This window comes from Falco punctatus (genome assembly GCF_963210335.1).
Source record: "Falco punctatus genome assembly, chromosome: 2".
Classification (NCBI taxonomy): Eukaryota; Metazoa; Chordata; class Aves; order Falconiformes; family Falconidae; genus Falco; species Falco punctatus.
In genome coordinates, this window is record NC_137581.1 from 64,667,571 (window position 1) to 64,682,601 (window position 15,031).

Here is a 15,031-nt window from a genome sequence, read left to right on the forward strand (position 1 = left end):
AGGAAAAGTAAAGAAAAAAAACCTTTAGCCACATCTCGGCACTCAGAGATGCACACTGGGTTTTTTGGGCACCAGCAGCTTTAGTTGCGTGGCAATGCTGGTAGCCCTAGCAGCTATTAAGCAGTTTGTGGTTACCATTGGGAAAGACTTGGCTCCCCCTGAAGGGCAGGTGACCTGTGACACTGCCTTTATCTGACAATAAACAGTAGTAATCAGTGACATGAATAACCTTCCAAAAGAAAAGTTTTCAAAGCAATACCTGAACATAATGACTACCATTCCTTTTATTTTTTAGGAGAGAGAGGAACTATTTTTCCGAGCTCTGTGTCTTTGCCACACCGTTCAGGTAAAAGATGATGACAGCGTGGATGGATTGAAGAAAAGCCAGCTCTCAAGAAGATCTTGTATATATATATCGTCATCACCTGATGAAGTTGCTTTAGTTGAAGGAATACAGAGGTATGTGTGTAATTGGGTATTATGCTGCTTTAATCTACATATCTAATCACTGAAGTTCAAAATTGTTTTCAGCACAATAATTATAATAACAAATGCCAAATTGTCTAGAGCTGGTGATTTCTTTAAAACACAGTCATGATTATTCTTATAAATCAAATTAAAAAAATGTTGGGTTTTGTTTGGTGGTTGGGTTTTGGTTGGTTTTTTTGTGTTTGGTTTTGTGTTTTTTTTCTGAGAAGCTCAGCCTTAAATCCTTATGACATACTTAAAATGTATTTTTTAATTATGTATTTTCTGTATTTATTCTCTTGTGTGTTTGATTTTACAGACTTGGTTACACCTATCTAAGGCTGAAGGACAATTTTATGGAGATCTTAAATCGGGAAAATAACATAGAGAAGTGAGTGGTTAAAAATATAACAAAATAAACTGATGAGGAGTTTTTATTGATGTTTATAATAAATTGTTATTTCTCTGTGCATTAATTTTTAATTGTGAAAAGTCAGAAATTGTACATTTTAGTAGAAAATAAATGATCTAGTAATATGGATAATTTTAATATACCCTGTCTATAGACCCTATTTTAATAGACATTTTCACTTAGTCTGTTAGTTTGACAGTATATGCAATACGGAATATTAATATGACAACAAAGGTGTGATGTGGGGTTCATGACCTAATCTAATAGGTCCTGATAATTTTAATTTGGTGTATTTTTCCTTTTTTATATGGTAAATAATATTTTCTTAATAGAAAATGGTGTGTACCCAATTTGTGTTTACAAATAATGCATATAATTTACAGGAGGGTAATATCTATAGAGTAATTTTTTATAGCTGGTTCAAAGAATATTTAAAACGGGTACTGGCTTTTTGTTATTTTCCTTTGACATGTGGAATAGATGTTATTGAAATTCTTACTCATATTATGGTCTACCAAATTTAAGTAGTACAGCTGTTCAATGGGATGTACATACTTTTGAAAATGTTACCTTAGTCTTCTGTAGATGTCTGCTGGTTAAGTCTATTGTATATCTGGGTCTTCCTGCATATGTACTCTACTTCTTAGCCATGAATATAGGAACCCCGCTGTTATTTTTCCTCCTTTTAGGGAATATGGAGGATTTTTCCTAAAGGCTACTTCAGACTCTTGTGGCTCAACTCGTAAGAACTGGAGTCATTGTCATTTATTGACTTATGAAAGCACTGTAATTACTAGGAATTTTCTCCAAAGTGCATCACCGTTTGTAGACAGAGGCCTGATCCAGCTCCTTGTTAGAACCTTTCGTAGCGTTTAATGAAATAAACCGTGTGTCCTGGTAGAGGTTTAAATCCCAAGCTATTGTAAGGACTTGGAACTGAATGATGTAACTAAAGAAGCAGATTTATTTATAAGCAAAGTATTAAGAGAGGTGAATGCTGAAGAGATTGGGATTAATCACTGGGATGCTTATGTTTGTGTTGGAAATAAAGGGGGGGGGGGGCTTTCTTAGGCAAAAGGAAATAGGTAAGAGAAATGATAAAAGTATATAAACTGATGAATGATACAGAAACAGTACAACAGGAGCTTTTCCTCCTAGAAAGGAAAGGAACATGGGATAAAATCAAATCATGAAACCAATGGCAAATATAAACCCATAAAAATAAATGTTTTTTCACTTGAATAACTTGTCAGTCAACACTTGAGCAAGATTTGCAAAATTAGATTAGCACTGTCGGGAGATGGGAGTAGCCAAAATTAGAAAAATATTAAATAATGACTTAAGTGTAAACACCTATTCATTTGAAGTTCTAAGTCTATGCTTAGGTACTATAAGAAGGAATTCATATACTTTATAAGCATTGTAAGTAATTGGAAGCTAAGGGCCTCCCCTGTGTATTGTTTGTATTGCTGTTTCGTTCTGTACTAGTTACATATTCCATAGTACTCAACATAATTTTCCATATTAGAAGTCATGTTGTAATTGATATGCTTGAAGTCATAATAATAAGTTTAGGGATCTAGAAAAGCAGAGTTGTTTAAAAAATAATTCTGTTTCTATTTCAGGTTTGAATTATTAGAGGTTTTGAGTTTTGATTCTGTGAGACGGCGAATGAGTGTAATTGTTAAATCTTCAACAGGTAGGGCTGTCACATTAAATGTTTTTGTTTCACTTGAATTTATTTCCAGTTTATCAAAGAATTAAGCATTAACCACAGTCTGTGTGTCTGTCTTTATAAAAAAGGGGAACAGGTACCAGCATGAGTGCAAATGTTATATAAAATAATTGGAAGAAATATTTTTGGAGACTTAGTAATTTGGATGTTTTTTTGAAGAAAGATATATTTGACCATTTTGAATTCCATATGCTGTCTCTTTTAGGTGATATATTTCTGTTTTGTAAGGGAGCAGATTCTTCCATATTTCCTAGAGTTAAAGAAGGCAAAATTGAGCAAATACGATCCAGAGTTGAACGCAATGCAGTGGTAAGATTCCAGTTTATTGATCTATTCATGTGATAGTATTGAAAAATAAAAAAAAATAAATTGAGTGTTCTGACCTACTGCTTGATCTGGTAACAGATTTGTCTTCCCAGACACCAAGGTTATTCTCCCTTATTTGAATCTGCCCTCTATCTCACCTTCCAAATGGCAGTTGTGGTGAGATATGCATATATGTGCATTAGATATGCACAACTGTATGCTATTCCAGAGGTCATCACTTAGCTTTTTACTATGACATTTTCACAGCTGTGGTGGTTTGAATTAACTTTCGAATGAAAGTAAAGTGAAAAACTTCAATGAAAATCTCATTCCTACTTTCAGTCCTCATCTTTAGCAGTTATGATTTTCTGCTTTGATTGCTTTACAAGCTCTTAAAAGAGAAAATCAATTAAAGCACAGTATAGCAACAAATGTGCTTCTTATGGGGAACCAGTGCAGTGATCATCCTTGTGTTTTTGCTTGCTAAAAATGAGCTATAAACTGCCTGATCACCTTTAAAAGAAATTCAGAACTTGGCTTTACCTAAAAGGTAGTATTTGGAGTTGTAAAACAGTGAATTTTGCTGTGTCCAAAAATATGCAGAACCCATTGCAATGGAGTATGACTGCCAGTCCTACAAATAGGGTAAAATCTGCTTGCATCCAGTACTCAAACTGAAACAAAGTATTATTAACAGGTATGTGAAAAAATACCTACATTGTTACCTGCTTTTGTTTTGAAGGGAAACATCAAAATTCTTCATCAAAAGTGCTTTGCTAAGCTTTACTGTGTGAAACAGCTGTCTGGTAATTACAAGTGAAGGGAGGCTAATGAAACTGAAAGAAGTGTTTATGTATCGTATCTATCCAATGTCTGTCAAGAAAGAAACCCAGACCAACAGTTACTTCTTCATCCTGCATAACTGGAAATAGGGATGTCTCCCATGTACAGAAGCCTCTGAAAGAAGATACAGGCAGCCACCTGGCACCTGCGCTTATCAATAGCAAGAGTCAGGGAGCTATTTTATCCTTCTTGGATTGGTAATAAGTAACTATGTAAAGACCTACTGGATTAAAGTTTATGAAGATAAAGTGCCACTTAAATGGTGTTGTGAGAGGCCATGTATTTGAGGTGTCAAAATTCTGTGTTGTAGCAGCTTTTCCTTGCCTTTTGCATTCTATATAATCCTTTTCTTATTTATCACACAGTCCAAAAGTCTGATCCGGTCTGAAACACCCACAGCTAAATTCTAGTTTTCACTTGACTGAAATGGCATGGTCGGATTTTCACTTTCGATACTCTCTGTGATGTTTTGTCCCTTTCTCTGCTGCAACACAGCATCAAAATCAGACTCTGCAGAGCTACTATTTATACTATTGTTATTTATTCAGACTGACTCAACCTGCCTAATTATACACATAGGGAAGGAAACCTTTTACCTTGACTCTCTTTTCCCTGGTAATCTCATACATCCAGTTGGGTTGCTGAGCTGTTCATCTTCTGGAGGATTGAGGTTTGTCCCCCACGTTACAACTGCTTCCAGGGCAGCACAGAATCAAGCTGACATATATTCTAGTCTATACTATACTCGCTTCACTATAAAAGTGAGCAGTGGGACTCTTCATGTTAATATAAAATCATTCCAATTTTTCAAATATTCCAGCATCAACACCAGCAAGAAGTCTTAAGAAGAGTTTTCTAAGAGGCCTTTTGTTTTTTGATTACATTCTTTAGGAGGGACTGCGAACATTGTGCGTTGCATATAAAAAGCTCACAGCAGAAGAATACAGCAATGTACAGAAGCTGCTTCAGAATGCAAAGTTGGCCCTCCAGGATCGGGAAAAGAAATTGGCAGAAGTGTATGAGAAGATAGAAAGAGATTTTATTTTACTTGGTGCTACAGCTGTTGAAGATCGGTATGTACATTTCTTAGTTTCATATGTTTAGTGATGTTAACAAAGTTGTTGAAGACTCTCACTTAACTCTTCTTCTGGATTAAAGATTTATTAAAACCCTTTATTTGAATGAATTCCATACTCATAGCTTACTAAAGTTACACATGGTAAATTTATAATTTAGTAAGGTAGTAACAATAGTTAAGTGTACAAAAATCAGTATATTCAAGCCATTTACCTTATTGAACAAATTTTAGGGAGAAGTTTTGGAGGAAAGAACTACAAAATGGAGGAAATGAAAGAAGAAACTTTAGGTTTTAAAAAAATTTAAACCTCTCTTTTAAAACTGGGAGGTAACTTTAGCTCAGCAGCACTTCACTGTTTGTCCTTAGCTGAAAGCACTGGAAAAGTTGTAATTGAAGTACTTGTCTGGAGAATGAAGTATCTTGTCTTTTAGGCTATATACATGAAAGGTGAGACTTTGAGCACTTTGGAAGTATCAAAACTTATTGTTTATAATGTACTACTCCCCTAAACATTTTTAGATTCACACCTTGGGGAAGATTCTTAGACCTGATAACTTTTACTGAAATTTTTTATTTGGTTATGGAAACCTTTCAATCAGGGCTTCTGAATTTCTCATTTCCAAGCAATCTATCAATATGTATTGTCAATTGACTTCCACAGACTACAAGAAAAAGCTGCTGACACTATTGAAGCACTGCAGAAAGCTGGGATTAAAGTTTGGGTTCTGACAGGAGACAAAATGGAGACTGCTGCAGCTACTTGCTATGCTTGCAAACTCTTCCGGAGAAATACACAAATACTTGAGCTAACTACAAAGAAAATTGAGGAACAGAGTTTACACGATGTGCTTTTTGACCTAAGCAAAACTGTCCTAAGACACAATGGCAGCTTAACCAGGGATACTTTCTCAGGGTAAGGAAAAAGTTAAATTTTCAAGCCAGGGATGGGCTTCTGTGCATTTCGTAAAAAATTAAATGATGGATCAATTATCTTAAGACCAGGAATATCCTGTGTTTCAGTTTCTATTGTTAAAGTCTGAATTATTGTATGGCAATAGGTTAAAAATACACAGTCATGGTTCTTCCTCTGTCTCATTTCTGCTACTGCTTTGACTGCTAAAAGAAAAATCACAACTGACATTGTCATGATATATTTTTCCACTCCAAAAATACTTGCTCTTGAAAAAAATGATTGTAAAGCAAAATAATGTTTCTAACTTTTAAAAAGGAAGCAGATGTGATGTATTCCTGTAATCAGAGTTCGTGTGTGGTGTGACTTCCTTGAGAAGGCCAAGGCCACAGAAAGCAAAAATATATGGCCTCCTTTCTAGGGAAAATTATGCTCCATTTACAGACAGGTGTCAGGCAACAGCATAGTACCAAATCTTCTGGTGTGCATAAAAATACTTGAAGTGCCCTGAATTGTAAAGAAAGCATTGACTTGTGTATATTTTGAATATCTGTAGAATGATAGGTACTATGTATACAGAAGTGAAACATAACATGGAATAAGATAGAAAATGGCATTTTAAAGCAAAAACCAGGTATAGGATAAATTGTGCTTCATACAGGTACTCATTAGGATACTTACTTGAAGCTTCATAGCTGGTACACATTACTTGCTCTTTTTTTCCACTGTAAAAACCTAAGAATTAGATTCTGAAACATTTGTACCATCTTAAGATGCTAAGAAAAGAAGTTACTGATTTTCCAGACATAGTGAATACTTGATTTTTGTTGTGTTTTGTTTTTTCTTTTTTTAATATGGAACCAGCTAACAAGTACATTTCATATACATTTGTAGTAAGTTTGTAGTAAAGGAACAACAAGCTAAAAAGCATTTGTGTTACTATTTTAGCAGAGACTTTCTGTAACTTTTAGCTGTGCAGCTTGAAACTCTGGACCGGAGCATTTTTCTTAGCTCTTCTTATACCTTAAACCTCATCAGACTAATCAAGACCATTCATATATTCAGTTAAATAAGTCATCCTTCTCTATGTCATCTATACCACATTTAGCCTAAGTCCCACAGCCCTTAGGAGGTGTGTTTAAACATGTTTGTTTAACTTCTTGTGCAATGACAGTTTTGTAGAGGTTAAGACTCCAGAATTTTTTACCTGGCTCCAGACTTGGAGAATGGGCTAAGATAGTAATAGCAGGTTTTTGCCTGGATGTTCAAATTTAGGCTGATAATCTTTCACTATAATATGTCAAACATTCCCTACCTTGCCTGAAGTTCATAATACTACATTTTTGGTTGAAATCATTGTGTAGCAATGGTGTTGCCCTATTTGTGCCAATGGTAATAACGTGCTGAAAATGTGAACTGCCACGAAGTATGGCTTGCGGTACTTTATATATAATGGTTTGTCAAAAATAGCTTGTGTTCTAGTCGTGAAGATGGAAATGCTTAAAACACATTATTATTAATAAATATGGTGTTTTCCTCACAAACATTGGTCCTGGTGAAACAGTGTTTGTTGAAAACCCACACACAGTAGTATAACTTTGGAGCACTGAAACGAGAGCATACGTAAATCTCAGTGTATCACTTACTGCTGAGCTGGAGCTGGAGGCTGCTCCGTAATGCACCAAATGCAAGGGTGCTCTGGAAACAACTAGTTTGGATGCCGCAGAAATCTGCTCTTGTAGCACGGACCATCTTCCCCCGTTGTTCAGCATATGTTGTGGTAAACTGTGCTTCACGGGACCATAGTTACACTTCTAGCAATGCCCAAATTATTACGAGTATACCAGTAATAGATTAATATATATAACAATATATTGCAATATTAGAGGTGACATATAATTATTGTATTTTAATATTATAATTACATGTATACTTGTATCAGACTTGGCTACCACCCTACATGTGAAGTATGCATACTGTACTTGTAGACAGTGGCCTTATCTCTCCAGGCCAACAAGTATCTTTTAGTGGTTTACTTTCTTAAATGTAGACCTCTGGAAAAAAAGACGATTTTCCTCATCAAAGTAGATTTCAGAGTCCCAAAGGCCTTTCCCTTTTACTTTTTTCCTCTGTATTATGGAATAAGCCACAACATTAATTTTATTCCTACGGCTCTGTTTACCTCGCTGCAGTTCTTGGAGCCCTTTCAAACCGAACAGAAAGGTCATTAATTATACAGTCATGCTCACTGGTGAAATAACTGAGGTATCCGATTTCTGTCGTTGAGTTGGTGAAAGCAAAGAATATTTTCAACATAATCTGAAACCTTAAAATGTCATATATAGCAGCCCTATACAGGGAATTTCCTTTAAAAGTATATTAATTTTGCAGTATTCTGTACTCATTATTTTTTCATTAATTAGCTTTCAGAACTAAATTGATAAATTTAGATAAATTAAATATGTCTGAGAATTTTGCAGTGACTCTTAGTTTATATTTTATCCCTGAACAGACTTTCAACTGATATGCAAGATTATGGTTTAATTATTGATGGAGCAGCATTATCATTAATAATGAAACCAAGGCAAGATGGGAGCTCTGGTAACTACAGAGAGCTCTTCCTTGAAATTTGCAGGAACTGCAGCGCAGTGTTATGCTGTCGAATGGCACCTCTGCAAAAAGCACAGGTTTGTATTTCATTTCACAACTGCTGGTTAGCTGTGCACATATGTAAATATTGAAGGTTAATATTCTGTATGTTTTACTATGATAACTTTAAACATTAGCATTTACTTCTGGATCTTCTAAAATGGAAAAAGCAAAAAAAAAAGGGAGGGGAGAATTTCTACTGGCAAGCAATTTAGGTAATGGTATGCTAAAATGGCACCCAGCTGTCCACCTGAATTTGATTTACGTACATATTGTGCACATTTTATGGTCATTACATGCTAATAAACATAATTAATGAACTGAATTAATTGCTTCCTTTTTAACCTAACAAGCTTTGAATAGTCTAATACCTGTTGATACTACAAGAACCTGCATTATTTATTACTGTAGAGTGATATTTCTTCTCTATTTTTAACATAAGTGGTAAGCCAAGAAAGAAGAATCCAGATAGAAAAATGTCTGCATTATCATATTTAACTACTTCTTAACTATTGTATGCCAGTATGTATCAAGTGAAAACATACCCTTCCATTACTGAAACATCTCAGTATAGCTGAAGAACTTTTAAAGGAAGCAAACACTGGGATATACACTTTCCCTTTCAAATTGTCATGTCTTTTTCTCAGTGCTCAGTTACAGCATATGTAGCCTTTATTCATTTTAACAAAAGTATGTAGCCAGTACTTCTAACTGTCTGGAAGTTTGTAGAAGTTTCTAGTTGCAGCTGACTCTGTACCAGATTTGCAGAGGTGATCATTAGTAACGGAGAGATTTGAAGTCACGGTTTTGGACAGTTGCTGTGTCAGTAGTGTTTAGATATTTACAGATTCCTATTATCTTTTCTTAAATAGTAAGAAAAATGGCAGCACAGTTAAGAAAGCAGAATCTTTCAGTCTTTATATCAGTATTTCTTTGAAATTGTACTCTGTCTGGAACCATTTGAATTTATTAATGCATTTACACAGCATTAAGCAATCTGAACATCTTCCTTTCTTCTTCTCTTCTTTCCTCCTGTCCATCTCTCTCAAAATAGTTTGGAAATATTTGAAAAATGTTATTTTATATTTGGAATAAATACTTTTAGTATGAAGAAGCTACTGTGATCTTTATACATAGTAGTTACATTGGGTAATATTGGTTTTGTGTCCCTTTGCAGAATTTCTTATATAACTGTGTTGGTCGTTTTGTGTGATGTATATGATGAAATGATTAGATTTCATGTAATCGTACACTCAAGCCAAATAAGCAAACTATTACAGATAAGAGTTTTTAAAACTATTTTTTTCCAGATTGTAAAATTGATCAAGTTGTCAAAGGAGCATCCTATCACATTAGCAATTGGTGATGGAGCAAATGATGTCAGTATGATACTAGAAGCACATGTTGGTATAGGTAGGTATGCTTTTTAGAATATTAATTCAAGTGAAATGACAAAAAACACCTATTTCTTAAAAATAGGTAGTCTCAAAGAATCAGCTTATACATTTTGTAGACAACTTTTAGTGAATTTACCCCAGGAATTTTGTAAGTGGTGATCTCTTATTAGATCAATGTCATAGCATGAAATATACTGGTGATTGCTTATTAGATCAATGTCATAGCATTATTACCTAATTTTTCAAGTAATTGTCTCTTTGAAATAGTTATTCAGTTATTAAACAGCTTCTTCACTTTTTTTAAAAGGAATCATTGGCAAAGAAGGTCGTCAAGCAGCAAGAAACAGTGACTATGCAATACCTAAATTTAAACATTTGAAAAAAATGTTGCTTGTTCATGGGCATTTTTATTATGTTAGGATATCTGAACTTGTGCAATACTTCTTTTATAAGGTAGGAGAATGCTTATTCTAATTACATAAATCTCAAAAACTTATATGGTAATGTCTAACAATATACAGTTTGTACAGTCAATGGTACAAAAACCCAATAATTCCATAAATAGATTTTTGTTGAGAAACAGATGCAAAGCTGAAATGGGATTATGGTTTTTATTCAGACCATGAAGTGAAATAGCTTCTATATAGATATATTCTGCAATTTGTGGTATGTTTAAATGCAAAATTTGCCTTGTCTGTTTTTTTCTGCCCCCCTCTCTTTCTTTTACAAATTCCATGTTGACTGTCCTACTAGTCTGGGTTCTCTCTACAGTGGCCCTTTAAATCAGGTTGGAAATAGTATTTGAGAACTTACCATAACTTCATTTACATCCGTTTCTAACTTCATTAGGATAGTGTAGGTGGAGAAAGTTTATAATGTGCATCCCCCTGTTTTGACAGGTTTGTATGTCTAAATGTTGGGAACCAATCCTGGTTCTTTCAGTAAACAGCACAAAATTATAGCAAGGAGCCTTCAGAAGATAATTCAACATCTTAGTGTTTAACTATATGTATAGTTAGGAGAGGGTGAAGTTTGGTACCACAGCTCAAAACATCTTAAAATTACTTTGCTGGCTAACCACAGTGTCCGTGCTGGCTTATCACAGTTTGTGTCCTATTGCGGATTGCACCTTATTTGCCTTGCCTCTGACTGAGCTGTGCTCCTGGGTCACAAAATTCATTGCCCTTGAATTTTGAAACTCTAGCCTTATAAGTTTGCTTTCAAAATATTTTAAGCATTTTTCTTAACAGTACTACTGTAAGTTGAGAATGTTGATGTTTAATGTATGCAGCTCTTTCTGTTGTTCCCGCAATGTTCACTGTTACTAGTGTTATAAAATTATGATACACACAGCTATGTCATTGTATACCATATAAATTAGTGCTTGTATTTCATTTGATGACTGTGTCACTTTGTTTTTCAGAATGTCTGCTTCATTTTTCCTCAGTTTTTATATCAGTTCTTCTGTGGGTTTTCACAACAGGTTAGTTGTTCTTTTTCCCTCACTGCCCCATTTTCTCTTTCGCATGTTTTTTTAAAAATGAATCCTTTTAACATGGTGCCTGTTCAGCTAAGAAAATTTCTAGGTTAGTTTACACAGTGTAAAAAGAAGAGTATCGCTTTTGGTTCATGTGGTTTTCAGTGGCAATTGCACTTAAGTTACAGAAATCAATGAATTATCATAAAAGCATAAAAGTTATTTTCAAAGTCAAAGAATAAAGGAAACTGAAATTTGAAAATGGCAATGCAAAGTGCAATGTCTGTGGGAAATTTACAGTCTCTCAGGTTTAAGCTTATTAAGTGTGGACAGAGACAATCCTGAAAGATAGGTATTTGAACTAGTTGTTCATTTTTAGCATTCAGAATGAAAATGGAAGAATAAACTAGTCTTCTCTGGCGTGTACAGGTATGAATTGCAAACTTCAGACAAACAGTAGCATTCAATTAGTTGAAAAAATAAACACGGAAAGACAGAAAAAGTGAACTGCTGCTCACCAGAAAAGGGCCATCATTCAGGAGAGGATACAATATTTTTCCTCTCTGAAGTTTTGTTTATTTACTTTTCCTGCTTGCTCTTGTCTAGTTTGTGCAGAAAAGTCTGCCTCTGCTTTCTTCAGAAACAAAGGAAAGAATGACTGGATTTAGACAAAAAGAGGATTAATATTTTCAGGATTAAATTGGTCGAGAGGAGGATTTAATTGGAAGATAGTACTGTTGCTTTGAATTCGTGGAATGTCTCAAAAGAAAGCTCCAGGAGGAGTAAAAATGACAGAACTACTTTTTTTTGGTCTGTTTTGTTTTTAATTTCAAATGACCACTGAAACCTTTGTAGATTTTTATCAAGCATTATTAGGATTTAGCTATGAAAGCAGGCATTGATGAAAATTTAGTTTCCTTTCCTGTTCTTTTAAGTGCTAAATGTAATTCTAAATCAAAAAGGGAGTTTTGACAGCAATTTTTACAGCATAAATGATCACCAAATAGATGTTGGGAAAAACCAACCCTTTTTATGGGGTGACATGGTAAGTCTGAGGGCTAGTTACAATGATGATACATGAAAAAGTAGTTCAGCAGGAAGAAGTATCAAAGACATGTTGAGGTGTGCCTTTGTACAGTTCGTTGCATTACCCACAGCTGAAGAACCTCTGTAGTACTCCCTGATCCTCCCTGCATGTCTCCGTGTCATATACATGTGGAGGAGACAAAAGGGGGGTGGATGTGCCAGAGAGGAATTTCTGCCTCTACAGGAATCCGCTGTTGTTCAGTTTGGGTGGTTCAAACAACTGGAGGGGGGGCCGATATGTGGACCAGACTATTAAATTGATCTTCTAGTTGACATTTTGTCCTCCAGAGGGTTGGGGTACAAGTGCAGAATTGTGTCTTATATCAGTTAGCAGCTCTTCAGGGATATTTGCCTCAATTCTGACGTGGTAATAGTTTAGTTTTTTCTGAAGAAGGTGCCTCGTTCATTTTAATTCAAGTGTCATGCAGTGGATAGTGTTTTAAAATTAAAACTGGCTGATTTAGTTCTTTTCCATCTACAGACTTTATACGATACTGCGTATCTAACCCTGTACAATATCAGCTTCACTTCCCTTCCTATCCTCTTGTATGGTCTAATGGAACAACATGTCAGTGCAGACACACTCAAGAGAGAGCCTTCCCTATACAGGTAAAATGAATACATTGTGCCCCAGAGTTTGACAGTTCAGTTGTGGGATCTAGCTCTGTTATAGTGGAAGCCCTCAGGATTTCTGTGCCGCAAGGTTACAGTAGAACATCAGATACACTGCAACAGAAGGGTTGAAGACCATGTGCACAATTTGTAAACCACAACAGATACACATGTATTGTTACATGAATGTTTACATACTTGAATCCACACCATTCGTTTGCTATGTTAGTGAGAGCAAAATAGAATTACTCTTCTACCAATCAAAATATGAATCGTTTTAGTACACTTTGTCCTCGAGCCATGGGGAACAGAAATAATTTAAAAAGAGAAAACGTACTGTTTCTTCTATATACATGTTTTATTCTAAAAGAAAAGAGGACTGAGTGGTGGTGCTGTATCATAGGATATGTTCTGTGTGGTGTCCAACAATGACTTCTGCATATTGCTGCCTGGCTTCTAGGCACTGAAATGGTGACTGGTTTAGATTCTTAGCCACTTGAAATACAGTTCTTACCAATTAACTGCATGTGGCTGTCTAAATGAGGAATAGTGCCCAGTTTTGATTCTTGTAGCTGCAAACACAGTACATTTCAGAGCAGTAGTAGATAGTCAAAGGGAAAACATTTTTTGAGAGAGGTGATATTAGATGCCCAAAAGTTAATCAATGCAGTGATATGTTCTTACCTATGAAATTGCAAAGGAAAACAAGATATTACTGTTGAAACTGATCCCCCCATTTTTATTTTCTCTTCTATATCTTAAATGTTTTCAGTTTAGAAATGGTAATTCAGAAGACCTTTTTGGCTTTTGAAAGCTAGCGGAGGTTATTTGGTCAAAAACATTTGGGTTTTGATATCTAACAGATGATACTGCTAAGCTGTTTTGGGCGATAGTGCAGTTGTCCTGGGCCAGATGAGGCTATTGTTAGCCACATATGGTTTTGCGCTGTATAGTGGTAGTCTGCAGGGAGAAATGACTTCATATGGTCATCAGACAGTTTTTAAAGTGCGTAAGAGCGAAAATATTGATCGGTAGTAAATGCTTCTGTAATTCAGGGTTTTCATTTGACTGCGTTCTGGTTGATGTATTTTATGATATATGCCAAGTTGATATATACTCATTCTGTGGGCCAGAACTAAAGTTGTAATACTTAATTTTTTCTGTATTAAGAAAATGCATGCTAGTGAACAGTCCCATTGTTGACCAATCCCTGTATGTTTTGTGGGAAAACACTCAAGAATCCACTTTCACCTGAAGTTTCAACTCAACTGCAAAATCCTTGTTTCGCACATTCCACATAAAATTAATGTTTTGTTTTGTTAGAATATTTTGTATGAAAATACCCCATGGGAAATAAAGTCTCTAGAGACCTCTAGTGTTTCCATTTAAAATCTACGGATCATTGCATGCATAGCAAATACTGGAAAACAGATATTTTTTGTATAAAGGTAGTTTTGCACGGGATCTCGTAATTGTTTTTCCTTCAAAAACCAGTATGAGTGACATGATTTGTCTAGGTTTTTTGAACATGCTGATAAAGAATGCATGTATCCTGTTTTACACAGAGATGTTGCCAAGAATGCTTTGCTGCGCTGGCGTGCATTTATTTATTGGACATTCCTAGGAGTGTTTGATGCTGTGGTATTTTTCTTTGGTGCCTATCTCTTGTATGACAACACAGTTGTGACCAGCAATGGACAGGTTAGTGCTGGATTTGATCAGTCAATCAAAGATCATTTTTTTTTAAATGTTGATTGTGCTATGAACATAGTTTTAATTGTTTTATTCAAGATTTCCAGCACAGGTGATAACTGTTTTATGTATTATGGTGAGATAGATGGGTTGTCTGTTTAGGAAACCATGCAAATAGGATGTACGGTGTGTCAGTAAACAGAGTCATAGGACTAGATACAACTTAGGAGAAATATATATCATAAATTCCAAGTATTTCTTCAGAATTTACATAGTAACTTTTCTGTTTCGTGCTTAACATGCATCTGATGAATATTTGATTAATGTATCAAAAGACTCTTGGTAGAGTAGTTACGAATGATCATA

General features: G+C 35.1%; 1 protein-coding gene across 9 annotated transcripts in view; it reads left to right on the forward strand.

Moving 5' to 3' along the window:
• ATP11A (ATPase phospholipid transporting 11A) overlaps positions 1-15,031 on the forward strand; it is a 132,401-nt gene that overhangs the window by 97,742 nt on the left and 19,628 nt on the right. For all 9 annotated transcript variants that reach the window (XR_013926139.1, XM_080376049.1, XM_080376050.1 and 6 more), the window contains exons 14-25: positions 296-459; positions 788-859; positions 2,506-2,579; positions 2,821-2,924; positions 4,656-4,837; positions 5,504-5,755; positions 8,265-8,439; positions 9,712-9,814; positions 10,106-10,251; positions 11,222-11,281; positions 12,843-12,970; positions 14,539-14,674. Coding sequence is in view for 8 of the 9 variants with exons in the window: in XM_080376049.1 (XP_080232175.1) it covers positions 296-459; positions 788-859; positions 2,506-2,579; positions 2,821-2,924; positions 4,656-4,837; positions 5,504-5,755; positions 8,265-8,439; positions 9,712-9,814; positions 10,106-10,251; positions 11,222-11,281; positions 12,843-12,970; positions 14,539-14,674 (1,596 nt within the window). In the remaining variant the exon portion in view is untranslated. The remainder of the gene's footprint in view (positions 1-295; positions 460-787; positions 860-2,505; positions 2,580-2,820; positions 2,925-4,655; positions 4,838-5,503; positions 5,756-8,264; positions 8,440-9,711; positions 9,815-10,105; positions 10,252-11,221; positions 11,282-12,842; positions 12,971-14,538; positions 14,675-15,031) is intronic.